We start from the raw sequence: 19,882 nt of genomic DNA on the forward strand, positions 1-19,882 counted from the left end.
CCCGAATCGTGGTATTAATTCCCTCAGTAATAGTTTTTCAACTGTGAGACTGTCATTTCTACGTGTAGGGTATGCCTCAATCCAATGACTGAAAACACACACAATCACCAACACGTACTTCAATCCTCCACAAACAGGCATTTCAATGAAATCCATTTGTATTCTATTAAATGGACCTTCAGCTCTTCCAATGTGGCTCAAATTTACCACTGTTCCTTTTCCAGCATTCATCTGTTGACAGATAATGCATCTGTGACAAGTAATTTCTGCAGCATGTCTGAATTTTGGATTAAACCAATCAACTTTAAAAGATCTGATCATAGCATCTCTTCCTAAATGTGCTTGTCCATGATATAACCGGGCGAATTGTGACAGTAGGCTATTAGGTAAGACTAATTTTCCATCATCTGAGACCCATATATCATCTGCTCTCTGTGTACACTGCATTTTCTGCCAGGAGCGTTTTTCTTCTTTGTTACCACGGTACTGTAGTGTTTTTAACTCATCTAAAGTATCAACCACTTGCAATGCTAGATTCAGAGTCGTGTCATTTTCAGGCTGAGGTAGCAATTCCCACTGCTCTTTGAATGATATACAATTTAATGCACAAAATCTTGCTACCTGATCTGCATAATCATTTCCCATTGACACAAAGTCTTGTGATCTAGTGTGAGCACTGCACTTTACCACGGCAACTTCAAGAGGTAACTGAATTGCATGTAACAAATCTCTTATCTGTTCTCCATTTTTCACAGGTGATCCGGAAGAGGTCATGAAACCCCTTTGTGACCAGATGTGACCAAAATCATGTACAATTCCAAATCCATATCTGCTATCGGTATAAATTGTAACTTTCAAATTCACAGCAGCATGGCAGGCCTTTGTAAGAGCTATTAATTCTGCCACTTGTGCTGAAAATACTTTTTCAAGCCAGGAGGCTTCGACTATGCCAGACATTGTACATACTGCATAGCCAGCTCTTAATGTTCCAGTTGAATCTCTTAAACAGGACCCATCCACGAACATAATGCAATCGTTTTCTTTTAATTGGGTGTCCTGTATATCTGGGCGAGGTTTGGTACAGAGGTCAGTCACCTCAAGACAATCATGCTCAAACTCTTCCCCTTCTTTGACTTCTGTATTTTCATTGAGAAGCAGAGTTGCCGGGTTCAGTACTGTGCATCTTTTCAGTGTAACATTTGGTGACCCCAAAATAATCGTCTCATATTTGGTAAGTCGTGCATTCGTCATGTGCTGTGTTTTCGTTCTTGTCAACAATATTTCAACAGAATGTGGAACCAAAACTGTTAAAGGGTATCCCAAGACTATGCCCTCACATTGGGAAAGGCTTTGACCAACTGCTGCAATTGCTCGCAAACAACCCGGTAGGGCTGCTGCGACAGGTCCAAAGTAGCTGAAAAATATGCTACAGGGCAATTTGCATCTCCGTGGACCTGTGTTAAAACAGACAAAGAACAAGCATCACGTTCATGACAAAACAACAGAAAAGGTTTTTCATAATCAGGCATCCCTAATACTGGGGCCCTGCACATGCATTCCTTCAGCTCCAAAAATGACTCAAGTTCTTCTTTTGTTAAAGTGATTGTATATGGTTCATCTTTGACATCTTTCCCTGTCAGTTTTATTCAGGGCTTTGCAATGATTGAAAAATTGTGTATCCATTGGCGGCAATAACCCACCATTCCCAAAAACATCCTGACATCTCTTTTTGTTGTTGGGGGATTCATTTGTATGACAGCTGTTATTCTCTCCTTTGATATTCTTCGGGATCCTTTCTCAATTAGATGTCCCAAATATTTTACTTCTTTCTGACAGTACTGCAGCTTCTTAGGTGACACCTTATGCCTGTTTCTTCCCAAATGGTTCAATAATGCAATAGTATCATATTTGCAACTGTCTCTGGTCTTGGATGCAATCAACAAGTCATCAATGTACTGCACAAGAGTTGAATTAAAAGGCAGTACAAGAGGTTCCAAATCCTTCTTTAAGATCTGATTAAAGATAGATGGAGATTCGGAAAACCCTTGAGGGATTCTGCACCAACTGTACACCTTATCTAGGAACTTAAAACTGAACAAAAATTGGCTTTCTTCATGCAGTGGTATTGAGAAAAATGCCTGTGATAGGTCTACTACGGTAAACCATTCAGCATCGCAAGGAACTTGGAACATTATTACTGCTGGATTAGGAACCACAGGGCAGCATTTTATCACAATTTCATTTATTTTTCTCAAATCCTGCACAATCCGAATCTTCCCACAGGGCTTTTTCAAACCCATAATAGGTGAGTTACATGGACTGCTCAAAACTTCTTTAAAAACTCCTTGCCTGAGAAAATCTGCAATTATCTGTGTCACTTCAATGAGTACGTCTTGAGTCATGTGATACTGTGGTACTTGTGGGAATACTGCATTTGGTTTTATCTGCACCTTGACTGGTTTAATTCCTTTAATTAATCCAACCTCCTTTCCTGTCAAATCCCACACTCTTTCTGTTACGGACCCTTGTAGGTCAGCAGGTAAGTCGATTAGTGTGAACACTGGGAATAAGGTAATTAGAGGGTAATCTTCGTTCGTCTCCCCTCCCCCTATAAGCTGGTCCTCATCACCTTCGTCATCACTATTTGTCTGAACTTCTATTCCATCGTTGGAACAGGTAATTGAACATTTAGTTTTACATAGTAGGTCCCTTCCCAGTAGGGATACTGGACTTGAGTCGCATACGACAAACCTATGCAGGCCTTGGAAATTTCCAATTTCAACCTGTACTGGATCGGTAATTGGATTTGTCAGATACTGATTAGCCACACCAACCACTCGTATCGTGCGTCCTGATAAAGGTAACCTTGGTACTTCCACACTACGGACTGTAGAGCGTGTAGCTCCGGTGTCAACCAAAAATGAAACCTTATAGCCCATTACTTTTCCTTCTACATATGGGCCTCTCTGATCTACTTCTAATGAGGCTGCGAGCCTGCACTCTTCACTGTCTGAACTGTCATCTGACCATTCGTCATTCGTCTCATTTTCACCTCGTAATGGGAATTGCTGTACAGTATTGTTTTGACTCGACACCTGACCTGTGACCTGCTGAGGAAGCATCACCTGTTGCTGACCCATCGGGGCTATAGGTAGCTGCATTTGCTGTCTAGGCACCATAGGAATCTGCTGTTGTATTGGTTGTACTGACGCAGTTTGGAAACGCGGTGTCTGCATTTGCTGTATGGGTTGTACCCCTGACATCTGCGCCAAATTATTTTGATAATTCTGATTTTGCTGTCTCATTCTTGGACCTCGTTGATTCTGTTGTGCCCCAACATTCATGCTCTGCTGAACTGTACCATCATGCACCATATTTGGACCATCCCGCTTCCAATGTCCCATGCCCCCGCACGCGTGACATGGTGACATCCTCTTCACTACTTGCCCATCATTTTGTATGACAACATTATTCATGTCTAAATTTCGATTCACAAAGCCTCGACCTCTACCTCTCGGCTGTACCTGAAACCCCCCGTTCATTTGCGGTTGCTGATGCATCATTTGCTGAACACCATTTCCCTGAATTCAAGCCTGTGCAGCTCTTATCTGCATCACCATCACCTTTTCTTTCAGCTTTTTCTGCTTTAACTCAATTTCATCACTACAGTATTTCGCATACTGCAACACCTCGTCAATCGGTTTAGCTTGCCAACAAATTAAATGATTCTTAATCATCTGACCAACTTCTGGTCTCAGCCCTTCAACAAATCTGAACACAAGATGATTCATGTCTTTCGGTTCGATCGTTTCAGTACCACTGTAATGTTTAAATGCTTTTAACAATCTCTCATAATAGGCATGTACTGATTCCTTAACTTCTTGCGAAGTCCGGTCGATTTTCTGCCAATCGGTCACCTTCGGTGACACCAGTTGTTTCAAAAACTCAATGACTTTATGATAATATTTCATCACCTCTTCAGAAGGTGCTCCTGTCGCCTTATCCCTTGCCGGTTCCTTTGTGGGCCAATCCACCCCTCTTTTGCACTCAAGCCATAAATCCGGTGGAACAATAATCTCAAACAAAGTATTCAAGTCCTCCCAAAGACATTTTGCAAGCTTCACGAATCTATCTGTCTGCTGATACCACTCGATCGGTTTCTCTCTCAACCTCGGGTAATCATTTGTAAAGGACTAAATATCTCCCCTGGACCATGGCACATGGACTAAAACACCACCAGCTGTTTCTCTCATGGGCAAGATTTTTACTGAATCCAGATTGGGTGTAGTCGCCGTTTCAATAGACCCTGGACTAACCCTCTTCCCTTTGTCCCTTTTCTTTGCCCATCGGTTTTTCCATTTTTCTAATGCTCCCCAGATTTGCGTACACTCTGCAGCAATTCTTTCAGGTGTGTTTTCATACCTGCGGATCTCATATGTTCGAAATCTTTTGTGTCGAAGTCTAATCTGTAACTTCGTTTCAAATGTTTCGTGTTTCCAATATCGATATTGTATTTGTCTGCCAAGTTTGTTAATCTCTGGTGTATTTTTCCCACTTCTTTAGTAATCTTAGGGCATAAGTATCTAAATTCTGCCTCAGTGTAAGATTCTAACCTGTTCACCCCCATGGTTCCTTCCACCAACTCAGCAGCTTCTGCACCTAGCCGTACCAGATTCAGATATTCATCTTGTTTTTCTTTTTCGGGATTAACTTCGGTTACTGTAGTTGCTGTAGCCTTTTGTGATGTACAAGTTTTCTCTAACCACTCATTTAACTGCTGTACTGTAAAACCCTGCAGTGAAATGTTCCCTGTATGTATCATTGGAGTGTATGAGGTATTTGTACTCATGGTTTGGGGAGTCAGGACTCCCAACCCTGCTTGTCGCATTGCCTCAAGAGGTGCCCCTATTGGACTGAGGTCCATTAAGGGTCTTGATTGTTCGGAAACCTGACCTCCCTGGGCCATTATTTGTGGAGTTCTAATAGACCCTCCTCTTATGGCTTCATGGGTCATGACTCCCTGTTCACATGTCCTTGTTCTCTCTTGGGCGTATAACGGTACTGGGGGACCAACAGAGATAGGTAGTGATATGGCGGCAGGTGTCTGACCTGATCCCAGGCTTCTAGGAGCTGCAACACCATAGGTCTGCTCTAATAATCCTGGTGCAGGTTCTTTCAAAGGACCCGCTACTGGGTTATACCCCGGTATCAGTTGTGGCGGTTGTGACACCAACTGTGGGGTTGACTCGATCTGAACCAATCTTGGTTTTGTATATATCGGGTCTGGCGGCACCACTAAGTTCGTAGTAGTCTCGAGCACTGGAACATCGGGATAAATTCTTTTTATCTGTGGTGGAGGTTGCAACTCTGTCGGTTTGTCTGGAGCAGTAGGTACACTGTCACCATTCTGTATCAAAGCTGTATCACTAGTCTGTACCGTATCAGTGACTCCCTTCTCTTGTGTTTGGTTCCCAGGATCCAAGCTAGTGCTCGGAACATTATCACTCACCGCATAAGGTGGTGGTCGGTCATGCAGTAATCTATCCATAAACTCCTCATCCTCTGAATCATCCTCTTCTTCCCAGGACCTTTTTTGTTCTTTAACTTTATCTGAGTCTTTGTTAGTTTTGCAAGAAGCTTTCTTTCCCTGTCTCTCCTCTTCCTGTGTTATCGCTGGAAACAGCTTTAACCCATCTACGATTCCCCGTCTCCACATCTTATTCTTGTTATCCCACCTTGCTTCTGCATAAGATTTCTCTGCTCTTGTCAATCTCCTGTGAAACCTTTCCTGCCTATGTTTTAGAGCCATCAAATCCCAGATCGCTAGAGCCTCATATTGCGCTGGTCTCGGAGGTGCTTTTTGTGTACTTAACATCCACCTCAAGTTTTCTAAAACTTTTTGATTAAACGTCCCATGTTCCGGAAACGCTAGACACCCTTCTTTTTCTGTCAACTTGCGCCATTGTTTTAACCACAAACACGGTGCATCACCCTTTTCCTCCATAACAGTATAAGCTGGAGTACCTTCGGGCGGTGTAGGTTCCCTATCTGTTGCAACGATGCACACATCTCCCCTCAAAGCGCTTTTGAATGCTTTAACAAAATTCATTTTATTTTAGATTTAATCAGGAACGGCTTAGTTCCCAGGACACTCTTCACCTGCCCTTTGCTCACCCTATTGCCTCTCACGGACGGCAGCCAATCCGTGCATGACCCCTCTCAACATCTGACCTATCCCAGCGTGGCACCACTGACGTCACACTCATACACACTGCAGCTGACAAAGTCTTGCAGCTTATCCACACCTCACTAGCTTCTTATAACTCATATAAACTAATGCGATTTATTGCAGACACCTTAAATGACAATACAAATCTGCCGATTTACTACAGGAAGGGTAACACATTCGCTTCAGAACTTTACAGAGATTTCACTTGAAGCCTCGGCCGCTACTCTCTCCTTCTCAGATTCCACATACGCAAGCAGAATTTGTCCCGCAAATCCTACTCTCGACTTGTCAATGACTCCCTCTAGTGCACTTTAGAGCTTGTCAAATCTCCATCGAAGGTTTCATACATACGTTGTGACTCAAACTTGACTTGTCAACCACGCCCGATTGACCTATTAAACCACGCAGATTACAACATAAACCATATTTTTCATCCTACTCCGTAGTCTTAGACCTCAACAGGTCCGTACCTTAACCAACCATGTGGATAATTTTGAACAATAAGCGCTGCATTCACATGAAGTACGCCGACTTCCCTACTCTCATACTGTGGAGTACGCCCACTCCTGCTAAACGACACTTATCTTTGGCCTAAACACACAATCTTCACAATCTCCTGCAAGTTGCATAAGCTTTTGAGCAAGCGTAAAAACTCTAACCACACATACTATGGCGCCGAGAACATTTCCAACTCATCTTAGGCAGGCTCCGAGATCCCAGGAGAGCCCATGGTGAACCTAGCCACTCATCGTTTTGCCAAATTTCATTATCTTAGAAAACAAAATTAACAACAAAAACTCTGTCCTAAGGCCTCCAAGGGCCAAACCGTCCTCTGCTACCAGAACTGATAACGTGTCCGTCTATGTTAATTTATACACATCAGGACTCGTTTTAGGTCGATGAACCTTTTGACCCAGTGGTAAGTCTCCGTAAGACGAGATTATCAAACATCAAAATATCTTTCACAATAACCATTAATGAATTTTCGGCGCATTCATTTGTTCCTGACTCAAATAACCACACCTTAAAGGAAGAATTTGTGATTTTATTCCCTATTGATTACAATCTAATATTAAACGTATTAATCTCAAAACCAAGAAGCATAAAAGCATAATCACAGAGTGGCAATTATAATGAACTTTCAATAATGCGATAATCAGAATCATAGGATAGATACATTAGCAGAGGATAGACCATAGTGCATGATAAAACATCAGAATATCAGTTCAGCATAGCTACATGTTAGTCACGTCAGTTTCGTCAGTCAATTGAATACCTCACCTAACCTCAAATTAGCATTAGCATGTTGGGCTTCATGCAAAACAATTTAGAACATCAATTTGGAAAACATCTAACTAAGATACCTAATTAAACACACAGCAGTTGGTACCTAGAAAGAAAGGCATAGAGATTCTGTTAGCAATAATAATTACCCTCCTCAAGCTAAGTCAGCATACAGGATCAGTCTTCGTCTTCAGGACATCAGATGGTTCACCGTCAATCTATCTAAAGAGAATAAAGGGTCACTCTCCTCATATGGAGGAAAGTGTAATAGGGTGGTCTATGGGCTGTGATACTTTTGTTTAAGTCTCAAATCACCAAATAGAGTGACAGAGTTTCTGGATGCAATCGATGTCATCCTTTCCTAACTGACTGTCGTCCCTTGTGTCATGAGTTTTTATCCCCTTTTCGTAATCCATTCCCCCAAAATTCTATTGGTTAATAACTACACCCCATCATTGGTAACCAATCAAATTATTCATTAAGTAATGCATTTGTCATTCTTCGATATTTGCTCATCTTCCAATTGGTCTTCATAATCAGCATTTTCGTAGGTGGTACGTCCGGGGTTACTTCACCATCTTGGCACACGTCTCGGGTCAGGAGTTCTTTTCCCCTCATCTCATCGTCCTTGAGAGTGTCCATTACTGTTTCGAAGCACATATCTTTTATACTAAAAGCTGCTAGAATGCAGATGGGAAGTTTTGTTCATGTTACGAATTAATACAGAAGAGAACAATAGCTGGGTCATAATCCTTTGCGAGTCCGCACACAGAAAAAGCAGGAAAAATAGGTTTTAAATGAGAGTTACACAGCTAGTTCGCAACTCATGCTAACTTAAAACATACAATTTTAATGAATACAGTTTAGATCGTAATACTACTTATAACTGAAGATTATTATTAATTTAGCATTAACGTTCATACATGAGCAAAACTTATACTTTTATTATTACATTTTAATGGTGTTTTAGTCAAATGTAAGCATTTCACGTCTATAATATATGATATTAAAACTATGCTCTCTCAGTTTCATCGTGTACAAATATGACATATGGGACAGAGGGGAAGTGCCTTACCATCATTGTAGCAGTGGTAGGGACGACTGTGGGTAGAGGAGTAGAGTTTGTGGGAGGAAAATGTTAAAAAAGAAGGGAGAAGTAAGTAGGATAGTGGGAATGACAAAATAAAGAAAGACAAGAAGATCAGACATAGGTGTGACAGTGGCAGAAGTCAAACTAGACTTAAAAACTTTCTAACAGAAGGACATTCATGATTCCTCAGGTCGGTTTCATCAACCTGTTGAGTACCTCTCCAGGTGAAGAATTTGTGAAAACTGATTTGACAAAAAAGTATTAGCAAAGCCAGTTTCTTCAAGTTTTTTTGTCAGTACCACACAGTACTTAATTTGTAAAAAAATAAATGCCAGGGCCCTCCTCTGGAGGCCATCACAGCTTGCATCACCCATTGGCCCCAGTGAGCACTGCCGGTGACAATACTTACACAACTACTAACCAGCATAATGCTACAAGTGTGACACTTTAGACTTTGAGATCCTAAAGCTATAAGAATGTCTTGGATGGCAGATAATAATTGTTTTGAATGTATATTGAATTAATAAACAACTGTTGTTCTGCTCATCTCTAAATTACACAAACAGCACCACCACGTTGAAGCTGTCATAAGTGCCGGTGCTAGCGATGGCATGCTGGTGCTGAGCATTGGAAACCACCAGCTCAAAATAAGCACTGCACTAGTATCACATGAGGTTTGCAAAGCTCCTGAGCATGATCATACGACGGACAAAAGAGGAGCCACTGTCACAAATTTTTTACTCAACTATATGTTTTGTGAATTACATATTTTTTTAAAGAATTTGCGTGCACTGTTCTCATTTTACATATAAACACTCAAACATATTCTTTAGTGTTTTTTTTATTACTGACGCTCCTTAGTCTATCTACACTGTGACACAAACTGCTGTACGATGCCTCTGCACAACATTGACATGCCGTCAACATCCCAACCCTTCCATGGCATTTTCTCCTGTGTAACTGTATGAAGTTGTGGCATACCGTTACACATTAGTGTATCCATTAATGACTGTCAGATATCATTTTGTGGTCTGTTATCTGATGTAAGTGAAGCCATTGACTTTGTTAATCAGGACTTTTACATCATGCTGAAGAATGACATTCTAGACCCCTGCTAGACTGCACATTATGACAATTTTTTGTGGTTTCCTCCTACAATAGCAGCACTTGCACAGCAGATAGTCCTTTAGGAAATAACATGTAAAGCTCACATATTGATGAGGTACTTGGAACAGAGCTTGCTTCATCCGGCATTTGCTCTATTTTGGATACACCCTATAACATGTAGCATCATTGGACAAGTCGACAGCGAGAAGCTTGCTGCAACACTCTGTATATCAGGAATTCATGCATCATGCATCACAGCCATATCTTCCCACATAGAGCGTACTACAAGCATGCAGCTTTACAACCAAAAGTACAGGGCCATCTGTAATTTCTTCTAACAGTTTGAGTGCTGCAATACCCTACTGTTGTCCATTGTACACTACTGAAAAGCAGGACATTTCAACAAAATGTTGTCATGAAACTGATTTAATAAATATATTTTCTTTCAGTGTCCATGAGTTCTTTAAATCTCTGGATTGGTTGAATTACCAGTGCAGATACACTGAGATAGAGCTTTCCGTCATTGATTGGCTATCTAAACCACCAATGGCTGTCTGTTTCCATGGAATCAGAACAATACATGAATGTTGAAGTCTCTCTCTCAGAGTCTGGTACTCATGACCTGTTCCTGTCTCTGGGAACTCTCCTCTGGGCTCAACTCTTGTTTCCAGGATGATCTTGATCTGTAAAATTCTTCTGCAACTTCAAGGACTGATTTTCCCTTTGTCTCAGGGAGAAAAATGTATAGAAATATGACAGTGAAGAAGGCCACAGCCAGGAAGATGAGGAAGCAGAACGGGCCCAGACTGCTCTGAAAAGACAGAAGTAACAGGACTTGTTGTTAACCCATTTCATAATTATTTATACCTACTATGTCTAACTTCGGCCATTTATAAAAATGTTTTTATTTCACTTACTGATACAATCAAATGTGATATTAAACAATATTGAGGAAAATTAAATGAATAAAAAAACAAAATAAATTGTTTTAAATACTGAAGTTAGATGGGGAATTTGAATTACTGTGTAAACAAATCTATAATGCAAAAGTTTGGAAGCACCAGCTAGAAAAACCTTAAGCCATTAAAAATAATATTCTATTAACATTTACATTTATAATCAGTCCTATTTTCAACATAATATTTATTTACAACTAGTAAGTGCTGACATCAAAACACTTAAAAAAAATAATTATTGTTTGTTTTTTAAGAATGTTTTTTTAGTTTTGGGTGAAAGAAAGTTAGCTTCAATAAAAACATCAGCTTTTTCAAGTGTCTAATTACTTTTTCATGCTATTATTGATTTGACAATATGTTTGAAATAATCACTCAAAATGAAGTAGAGAAGACAGAGATTTGCTGCCTTTCTCCACTACTCATCAAGCCACCTCTCCCTAAGGTTTCCTTGTACCGACATTCTATCACAGGCTTCAGAACATTCCAGTGTAATAGGGGGAAGGAGAGGGAAGGAATATACCACTTAACCAATTAATACAATTAATGTATATTGACATGGATGTTAAATAAAAATTATACAGTTGACTTATAATAACTACAGCTGTTCATATATTGACCAATGTAATAGATAAAGATTGTAGAAATTACAAACAGATAAACTACAACATTTTTCATTGTTTTTAATGGTTTCTTAGGGCTAGATATTCTAAAAGACTAGTCACAAAGAGTGGTCACAAATTACACACCAGATTCTTGTGACCAGTCATTTTTTGATGCAACCTATGTATTAATCAATAGGGTGCATGGCAAAATTTCAAGCCGCAGGTAGTCACTGAATTAATAGCAGTTCAAATCAGATCAAATCTGATTTAGAGAGCATGGCTAATCACCTGTGAGGGTATCTAGGTGCTGAGAGTATCTCTGCAAAGAGGTTCAGTTAAACAGCCAGGTCTTAAGTCCTTTCTTGAATTCCAGAAGAGAGAATGAGGTTCGGTGGTGAAGGAGGGGGTCATTCCAGGATTTCACAGCAAGGTAGAAAAAAGGGCATCCTGCACTGTGGCTCCGGTGGATGAGGGGGCTGTGTGCGAGGGAGACGGAAGTGTAGCACAGAGGTCTGGAAGGTTGGTGGAAGTTCAGGCGGTGGTCCATGTACCCTATATTAATATTGATTATGCAGGTCGCTATTTTCAACCTCTCTCTGAAGCATAGAAATAGTGGCTTTAAAGTAACTGCAGACCACTGTCCTTATGACTGCATTTCAAAGGGAAACTATTTTCTTTAAACAGCCCGTGTTCTTTAAAGGAACTGGGGCTGCCTTAAAAAAAACACTTTCCCATTAGGGAAAATATTGGAGGGATAACAGCCTGGACAACTGCCTACTCCATCTCCTAGAGTGTCTGAAACTCTTCAGTGGTTTATGACTGCAATTGTGTTGGCAAACCATTGATACATGCCATATCAACTAGCAAAGGGGTTACCCCGTTCATATCACATCCTAATCAAGGTTGACCTTTTATTTTAAACACTTTTAAGAACATCAGTGGGTTTACTGATGTAAAATGGCAGAGCACCGAAGCACTTAAAATCCACTTAAAATCTCAAATTATTTTAATGTCATAAATATCTTCCGTTACATAAAATCAACAAAAGATCTAACCTTCCAGACTAGAGCCCAGGATCTTTTAAACAGTTTCTGATCTTGACAAAACAAACATTGCTTAATTTAAGCCGGTGGTTTCCAGTGCTGGGCATCTATATTTAATTGCCAACACCAGCACTTATGATAATCTGCCACATGGTGGCTCTGTTTAACTAATTTAGAGACAAGCACAACAAAAGTTGTTGTTAGTTCAGTGTAGCTTAAAATGACGAATACCTGCCTCCCAAGTCATTCCTATAATGTCGAAGGCCTGGAATAGTCTGAATTGTAACACTTGGAGGAGTGCAACAGTTAGTAGTTGTTTTAGTACTGTCATTGGTTGCTCTGCCAAGGGCAATAGGTGATGCAAGCTGCAACAGCCTCCTGACAAGGGCCCCGGAACTTATTTCTTTTTCACACTAAGCACTGAGTACAGTGGATAGGTAGTTCAAAACGTTTAGTACAGTCGCTCTCAAGAAAAATTACCTTGTGTTGGTCACCTTAGACAAGAGTGGACTGGGAGCTCCCAATTATGAACTGTGTATGGCTGATGGCAGTCTTGAGCAACACCATTGGAGTACACAGGGATAATGAACAAACTAGATGGTCAGCCCCTTCTACATTGTTCACTAGATGTCACCCTACCCAGAGACATTGACAGCACATTGCTGCGCGCAGCCCTTTAAACTTGGAGGCAGTATATTTGCAGGAGTGTGAAGACCACGCCTTATGCCCCAATGGACCAAAGTCTAGGTAGAGGTGGGGATCCATTTGCAGGCAGACATGACATCAGATGGTGGGTTGCACAGCTTTGAAGACTTAGTGGATGAAAATGGGCTGGAACCAGAGTAGTTTCTGGTTTTCTGCTTTACTCTGCTTTGCCCTCTTCCCCATCGGAAGCACTACTAACTGGCGGGGGATGTGGAAAGGCCATTACTTACCTTCATGTCGAATTGAGGCAACACTCTGCCTGGGGGCTGGAGCACTTAAGGAGTGGTGGAGAACTGCAATAGCCACAGATATAACAGACAAGTTGTGGGTTCGCTGTCCCTAATTTGTTTAGCGAGAGTTGTGAAATGCTCAGTTCCCCTCCTTCAGTTTAATTACCTCAGCCACACTTACCTGACCCCAGAGAGAATTGGGAAGATAAACTCAGGAGCAAGAAGAGAGCACCTTAGGTGCAGGATGGCCAGTGCAGACTTTCTACAGATGGTTTAATCATGCCCAGTGATACCATAGTGCTGAATGCAGGTGACACAGATTCTCTCAGGGGTGACAGAATGTCTGAATCACATTCGGTGCTTGCTAGACATAGGAGTCATTACCAGGAAAACAAACGGCCTCCTATGATTCCATAATCTGGCCCTGATCTTAGCAAAAAGATGCATAGCCATGGTGTGTAAATTGGACATGGCTCCTCCTCTGACCTGCTGGAAGGCTGAGGTCGTGTTGTAGGCCACTGCTGAGTTGGCTATACACAGGGCACTGTTTGCTGGGTGGAGAGGGGAGGACCCAGCTTGACGGAATATCAGATGAATTACCCCCCTGAAAGCATTCCTGGCCCATCTAACAGCCATGCAGTGAAGGGAAGAAAATCAGATATACATGGCTACTGTTTAAGAGCGGGAGGTCCAGACGACAGGTCACACAGGGCAGATAACCCACCACCATGCTGTGAGTGAGATCATTAAAATAGAGAGCACTCCGGAGAGCGATCCAACAGACCATGGAGGTATTGGGGCGATGGGGTTTGGAAACCACACACACATGGATTATAGCAGTTTACATATTTGCTTATGTTTAGCAGGAATATGGCTATTGTTGTTGCTTTTTTTCACTGTTGAGTAAAGATAGAAGTAGTTTGACTGTCCAGAGCAACTGATACCCCACTCAAGAAATGTCAAACACACTGGTAGTGGGACCTTCAAATGTTGTACTGCATCTCATTTGCTGGGCATGATGTTCATTTAGATTGCTTCTCCTCCATCACTGGCTGCTGGATATGTTGAGTGTATGTGGATTTTGTACTTGTTACAACCAAAAAACATATTTACAAAAAAGAAACCGGGTACACAAACCAGTTTAGTGCACTCTATTATATGCCCACAGTGCAGCCTCCAATTCACATATCTGCCCTGGGGGCTGCACATCCGTGCAAGTCTGGACTGGCTGGTTGAAGCAGCTGGTATGTCTATCACTGTGCAGGCAGCAAAGTGGTCTGTTTTTAAAGCATGGCCTGCTTTTTAGAGGGTGTCAGAGATGCACCTGCAGGTAATTGACTGCACCCATCTTCAGAGGGGCATCTGGGGTACCATGGGGCTCATTTTCCTCCATGTAGGAAGCACTCTCTGTTTGTGGTGCAGAGTGTGGTTCCAGACTGCTTTTTCACCTTGTGCCTACATCTACAAAACCGTGCAGAGGGAAAGTGTTGCATTATTTGCATGAGGAACACTCCTATGCAAATAAAGGAATTCCCCCTTAGGACTGCACCAGCTGTCCATTGGTGCAATCTGTATTACAGAAGCAGCTGCACAAGTTTCTGAACCTTCTGTACAATAAAAGTGTTTGACCTGACAGCCCTAGAGTGGTCTTCCTCTAGATGTTTTGCCTTTCACCTCCTGTTTTTGCTGTATCTATTTGTTGGCCTTGGGACTCTGAGCACTTTACCACTGCTGACTAGTGCTAAAGTGCACTTCCCCTAAACAAGGTAACATTGGTGTACACACAATTGACCAATGTAATTTACCTGGTCTTCCATTGTAAAGTGGTATACCATATACCAAGGGCCTGTAAATTAAATGCTACTAGTGGGCCTGCAGCACTGCTTGTGCCACCCACTTCAGTAGTATTTAAAATGTCTCAGGCCTGCCATTGCAGAGCCTGTGTGCGTGCAGTTTCATTGCCACTTCGACTTGGCATTTAAAGCCTTTCGCCAAGCATTACACTCACCTTTTATTACATATAGGTCACCCCTAGGGTAACGCCCTAGGTAGCCCATAGGGCAGGATGCTATGTAAGTAAAAAGCACAACATGTATTTTTAAGTTTTACATGTCCTGGTAATAAATAATAGTCCCAAAGTCATCTTTCACTACTGTGAGGCCTATTCCTCTTATAGACCAGCATTGGAAATTCCTTAATTTACATTTAAGATGTAATTCCTGATCAGGAGTAGCTACATCATGTTTCATAACATTGGAATGGTAATGAAAAATCCTCTTTACTCGTAAAGTCGGATTTATTAGTACTATTTTAGAAATGCCACTTTTAGAAAGTGGGCATTTCTCTAACCTTATTACTCTGTGTGCCTTGCAGCCTTTCTCCAATACACTTCTGGGCTAGGTAACAGTTACAGTTTGTGCAATCCCTCTAAACAGCTACAAACACAGGAAGGGTGGGTGTGACAAAAGACTCGTCTGCATTCATCTGCATTCAGATGGGCCTCCCTGGACTGGAAGGGTGGAAGAGAGCTGTCACTTACACTTGAATAGGGAAGTGCCTTACCCCACACAAAGGGCTCATTACCCCCTATTGATAGTAGTCAAAAGGTCTGAAGCCAGGGCTGGGATGAAAGAGGAACCTGTGCACTTCAAGGAGCTGCTTTGAAGTCACCCCCACTTCAAAGGCACATTTGGGTATAAGTGCTGGGGCTCTGACTCTAACAAATCAGATCACTACTGGACTTGGGAAGATCTCTGCTGGAGTAAAGACTGCTGAGTTGTCACTTTGTCTAGATTGACTCTCCCAATGAACTGCTTATCTGATTTGCTGAGCTGAACTCTGCCCTGCTGAGGACAAGGATTGGACCCATCTCACTTGAACCCAGAGTGACACCAAGGGCTTGCTAGCTTGATCCCTCTTCATTTGCAGTCTTAGGGACATCAAAGACTGATTGCAACTCTCCTGGTGCTGCTGGACTCTGTCATGTGTGAGTCCTACCCTTGCCTGAGGTGCCCCTCTCCAGTCTTGGGCCTCAGGAGTGAGTTCTGCGGCTGAATCCTGCAAAACGTGACGCATTTCCTTGAGTGTGGAGAAAGTCAGCCGCATTGCCCTGCGATGCAGAGGCAGCTCTACAACATCAGAGCCACAGCCTGTGCTGCGCAATGACTATGCATTACATTGCCTTCAACTGAGTTTGACAACGACATGGGACCCCCTTTGCTCAGCTCAACGGCGACACAGTGGACTCTTGACATTGATGAAAGACAAATTCAAGATACTTTTCCAGTGGGATGTGTCTGTGTCGAGTAGCCAGCCTACCCTCCATCGCGGTCAGCCTGAACTTTGGACTTGCACCGGTCCCTCACGACCTCAAGTAACCTTTGACTACTAGTGACTTCTAAGCACTATTTTCACGTTTAATCTTTAAAAAAGCATATACTGATTGGATGGTTGTCATTTTGGTCTTGTTTTACTCAGATAAATATTCTCAATTTTTTAAACCTGTGTGGAGTCTTTTTTGGTGTTTTCATTGTCTTACTGTGTGTGTGTTGTACAAATATTTTACACATTGCCTCTCAATTTAAGCCTGCCTGCTCTGTGCCAAGCTACCAGAGGGTGAGCACAGGTTAATTCAAAGCATGACTTACCCTGACTAGGATTGTGGTCCCTACTTGGATAGGGTGCATACCTCTGCCAACTAGCAATCCGGGGGCTTATTTACAAGCCCGTAGCGCAGTTCAGCAAGTGGCATGGTTATACTGCCTTGCGCCACAGGGAAAGGGCAGAAATGTGCCATATTTACAAGATACAGTGCATTTCTGTCCTCTCTCCCTGTGCTGGTGCACAATGGGCTGCCTAGCACCAACTCAGGCACCCTTGCACCATGGTGCAAGGATGCCTGTGTCGTAGACAGAATTGTTTCTGTGCAGAAAGGGACACCTTCCTGTACAAAATGAATCCATGGAGACTTTTTCCTTTTTCTATGTGTGCTGCAAAATGCTGCACACATAGAAAGAGGAAAAAACAAGGAGAAATAAAGATATTTCTCCTTGATGCGCCTCCTCTCGGAAGGTGTAAGATTGCAATGTATTCCCAGGTTTACAATGCCTTGTAAATCTAGGAATGTGCCAAAACCCATGGGTATTATGTGGGAAAACCCATCGCAGCACTCATGTAACACCTCCCTGACGCAGGGTAAGGCAACACAGTAACTTGTGTTGCGTTGACTTACATCGTATCTACAAGGCCATGAAAAGCCAAACAAAGTGGCTCTGCGTGGCCTTGTAAATATGGGCCTGCACAATGCGCCGCCGCTCTGTCAAGGAGTTGCTTTGAAGTCACCCCCACTTCAAAGGCTCATTTTGGTGTAAGTGCACTGTGCCAAGCTACCAGAGGGTAAGCACAGGTTAACTCAAAGTGTGTATCTGCCTTACCCTGACTAGGATTGTGGTCCCTACTTGTACAGGGTGCATACCTCTGCCAACTAGAGACCCAATTTCTAACACAAAGTATTCCTGAGGCACAGAAATCAGGTGCACACTTCTTTTGCACCCTGGGGCACTTTATGTCATATGACCATAGCAACCTGACTAACTCAAATATCCCTCTCACATGTTTGGATGACTCAATTATAGCAGCTCTTTCTCTCTTCTCTCGGCACTAGGTAGGTTTACATTTTTTGCTTGGCTATTCGTTGGATTGTTTACTTTTATTTAATTAGTGAGGATGGAAAATATGGACTTGCCAAACATGGATATATTTTTGTAGTTTATGAAAGTGCTGATGCTTTCTTTTTTTACTGTAGGGAAAAAAGAATTTCACTTCACCCACTCAGAGTTTTTTCAGTGGGGCGATATTACTTGAGCCCACCCGTTTGACCCATTTCCATTCTTATGGACTTACAGTGCAAAACCACACTGCTCCTTTATGATCTAAGTGTATTTTGTGTCAGGTGCAATTCCCCATTATATTTTACAAAGATGGTTTATCAAAATGGTTCTTTCAGGGCAACAAAAACCATATGAAAGTCAGCATACACCTAGGGTCTGGTGACACTGAATTCTATAGAAAGGCAAACTGGCCTGTGGAGCAACGGGACATTTTGCAACATGCATGCTTCAGAAGAGCTGCACTTATCGTTGTGCCATAGCATGCTGCAGGCCAGCTTCCAGAGAGTGCCATGGAACCTGTTGTCCTCCCTAAAGGCCCATCTGCTGCACATTCTGAGCAGCACTCATGAATGCACTATTTCTGAGAGCATGGGTAAAGGTCTTTGGTCTGTTTCCATGGACCCCTGAGAAGATAATCTTTGAGGCACCAGTCCAGCCTACCAAGATCACGGCCCAGGCCCAAGTGGCAACTTAAACTTGACTCTGAAAATTACTGGTAACTAATAGAGTTATAGGAGAGTGGGTCTAGACTCCTCTCAGTGTAGGAGTAGCAGCACTCTGCATTAATTCTAGGCTTCTAGGCTCAGTGCTTAATTTGAGCCAGTGGTTCCGGATGTGGGACACTGGCACTTATTTTTGTGCCTCAAGCATTTACTGCAAGCAAAAGACATATTTTGAAAGACGGAGGATGAGAAAAATGAAAAAGGTTCACAAAGGGAGAAAGCAGAAAGCTGCAAGAGGAAGCTGAAGGGGCAGGGAGTGCCTGTAAATGAACTAAAGAGGCCCGATGTGGCTTTAGGATTACACTGCCTCAGCATTCTGTGCTCGCACATTTAACTGCAGCAGCCAAGTGTTTCAGAGGAGAGCTTTGCGCGCTGGCACATTTTTTATTTACAGATTAACTACTCCCTATGCTATTTTCTAAATCTTGATGTGGCAACAAAAGGCAGGGACCATGATTTTTGTCTGTAAGAAGAGAGTCTGAATACTGTCCAAGCATTGGTTATTCTTTGGATTATCCCTTTCCAGCTGGCAATAGGTACTAAATATGGCAATGAATGAGCTATGCAGAGGCACTCACCACAACATACGGGAAGACCATGCCAGTTAAGTAGAGTCCCATCCAGTTAATAGACCCAGCAATCACCAAGGCAGCAGCTCTGGAGGACTGGGTGAAGATCTCAACACAGATGACCAAGGAGACAGCAGCTGATCAGGAAAGAACAAGTCTTTTTATGCTGGTTACATACATGAAGGCAGTGATGCAGTGATTTCCCTTACTGTTACTTTAAACTAAGGACCCATTCCAGAAATTCAGGACATTCACAGGGAATGCATTTTCATACAATTACGCAAACTCTAATCATTTCTTCCGTTGCCTCACAATTCTGGGATGGATCGGAAGTTGTAGGAAAACATTGGGCACTTGCCTAATGGCATAGTAGGGCACTTTACAGCAGACCCAAGCTATATTACATCACACACTTTGTTCCTTTTAAGTGATTTGCCAAGAATCGCACGACGTAATGGCAAAAATGAGATTCAAATCTCGCCCCCCATGTGCTGAGGGCTGCCACTAGGCTGTATGTCGTGCATGTTATAGTTCAACAGACTGAGGGCCTGATTTAGAGTTTGACACCTGTATTATTACAAGAGTCATAGGATATAATGAGCTTGCAATAATGTGGAGAGGATATCTGCCATATTTGTGACTGATTTGTGACAAAGTACTCATCTGCCACACTCT

At 42.3% G+C, this 19,882-nt stretch overlaps 1 protein-coding gene across 1 annotated transcript in view; it reads right to left on the minus strand.

Moving 5' to 3' along the window:
* Positions 1 to 9,097: 9,097 nt before the first annotated feature.
* Positions 9,098 to 19,882, minus strand: part of LOC138265166 (solute carrier family 2, facilitated glucose transporter member 11-like) — a 353,929-nt gene continuing 343,144 nt past the window's right edge. The window contains exons 11-12 of the mRNA XM_069212714.1: positions 19,217 to 19,344; positions 9,098 to 10,521 (exon numbers count right to left, since the gene is read on the minus strand). Of these exons, the coding sequence (XP_069068815.1) occupies positions 10,312 to 10,521; positions 19,217 to 19,344 (338 nt within the window). The 3' untranslated portion in view covers positions 9,098 to 10,311. The remainder of the gene's footprint in view (positions 10,522 to 19,216; positions 19,345 to 19,882) is intronic.

This window comes from Pleurodeles waltl, chromosome 11 (assembly GCF_031143425.1).
Source record: "Pleurodeles waltl isolate 20211129_DDA chromosome 11, aPleWal1.hap1.20221129, whole genome shotgun sequence".
Classification (NCBI taxonomy): domain Eukaryota; kingdom Metazoa; phylum Chordata; class Amphibia; order Caudata; family Salamandridae; genus Pleurodeles; species Pleurodeles waltl.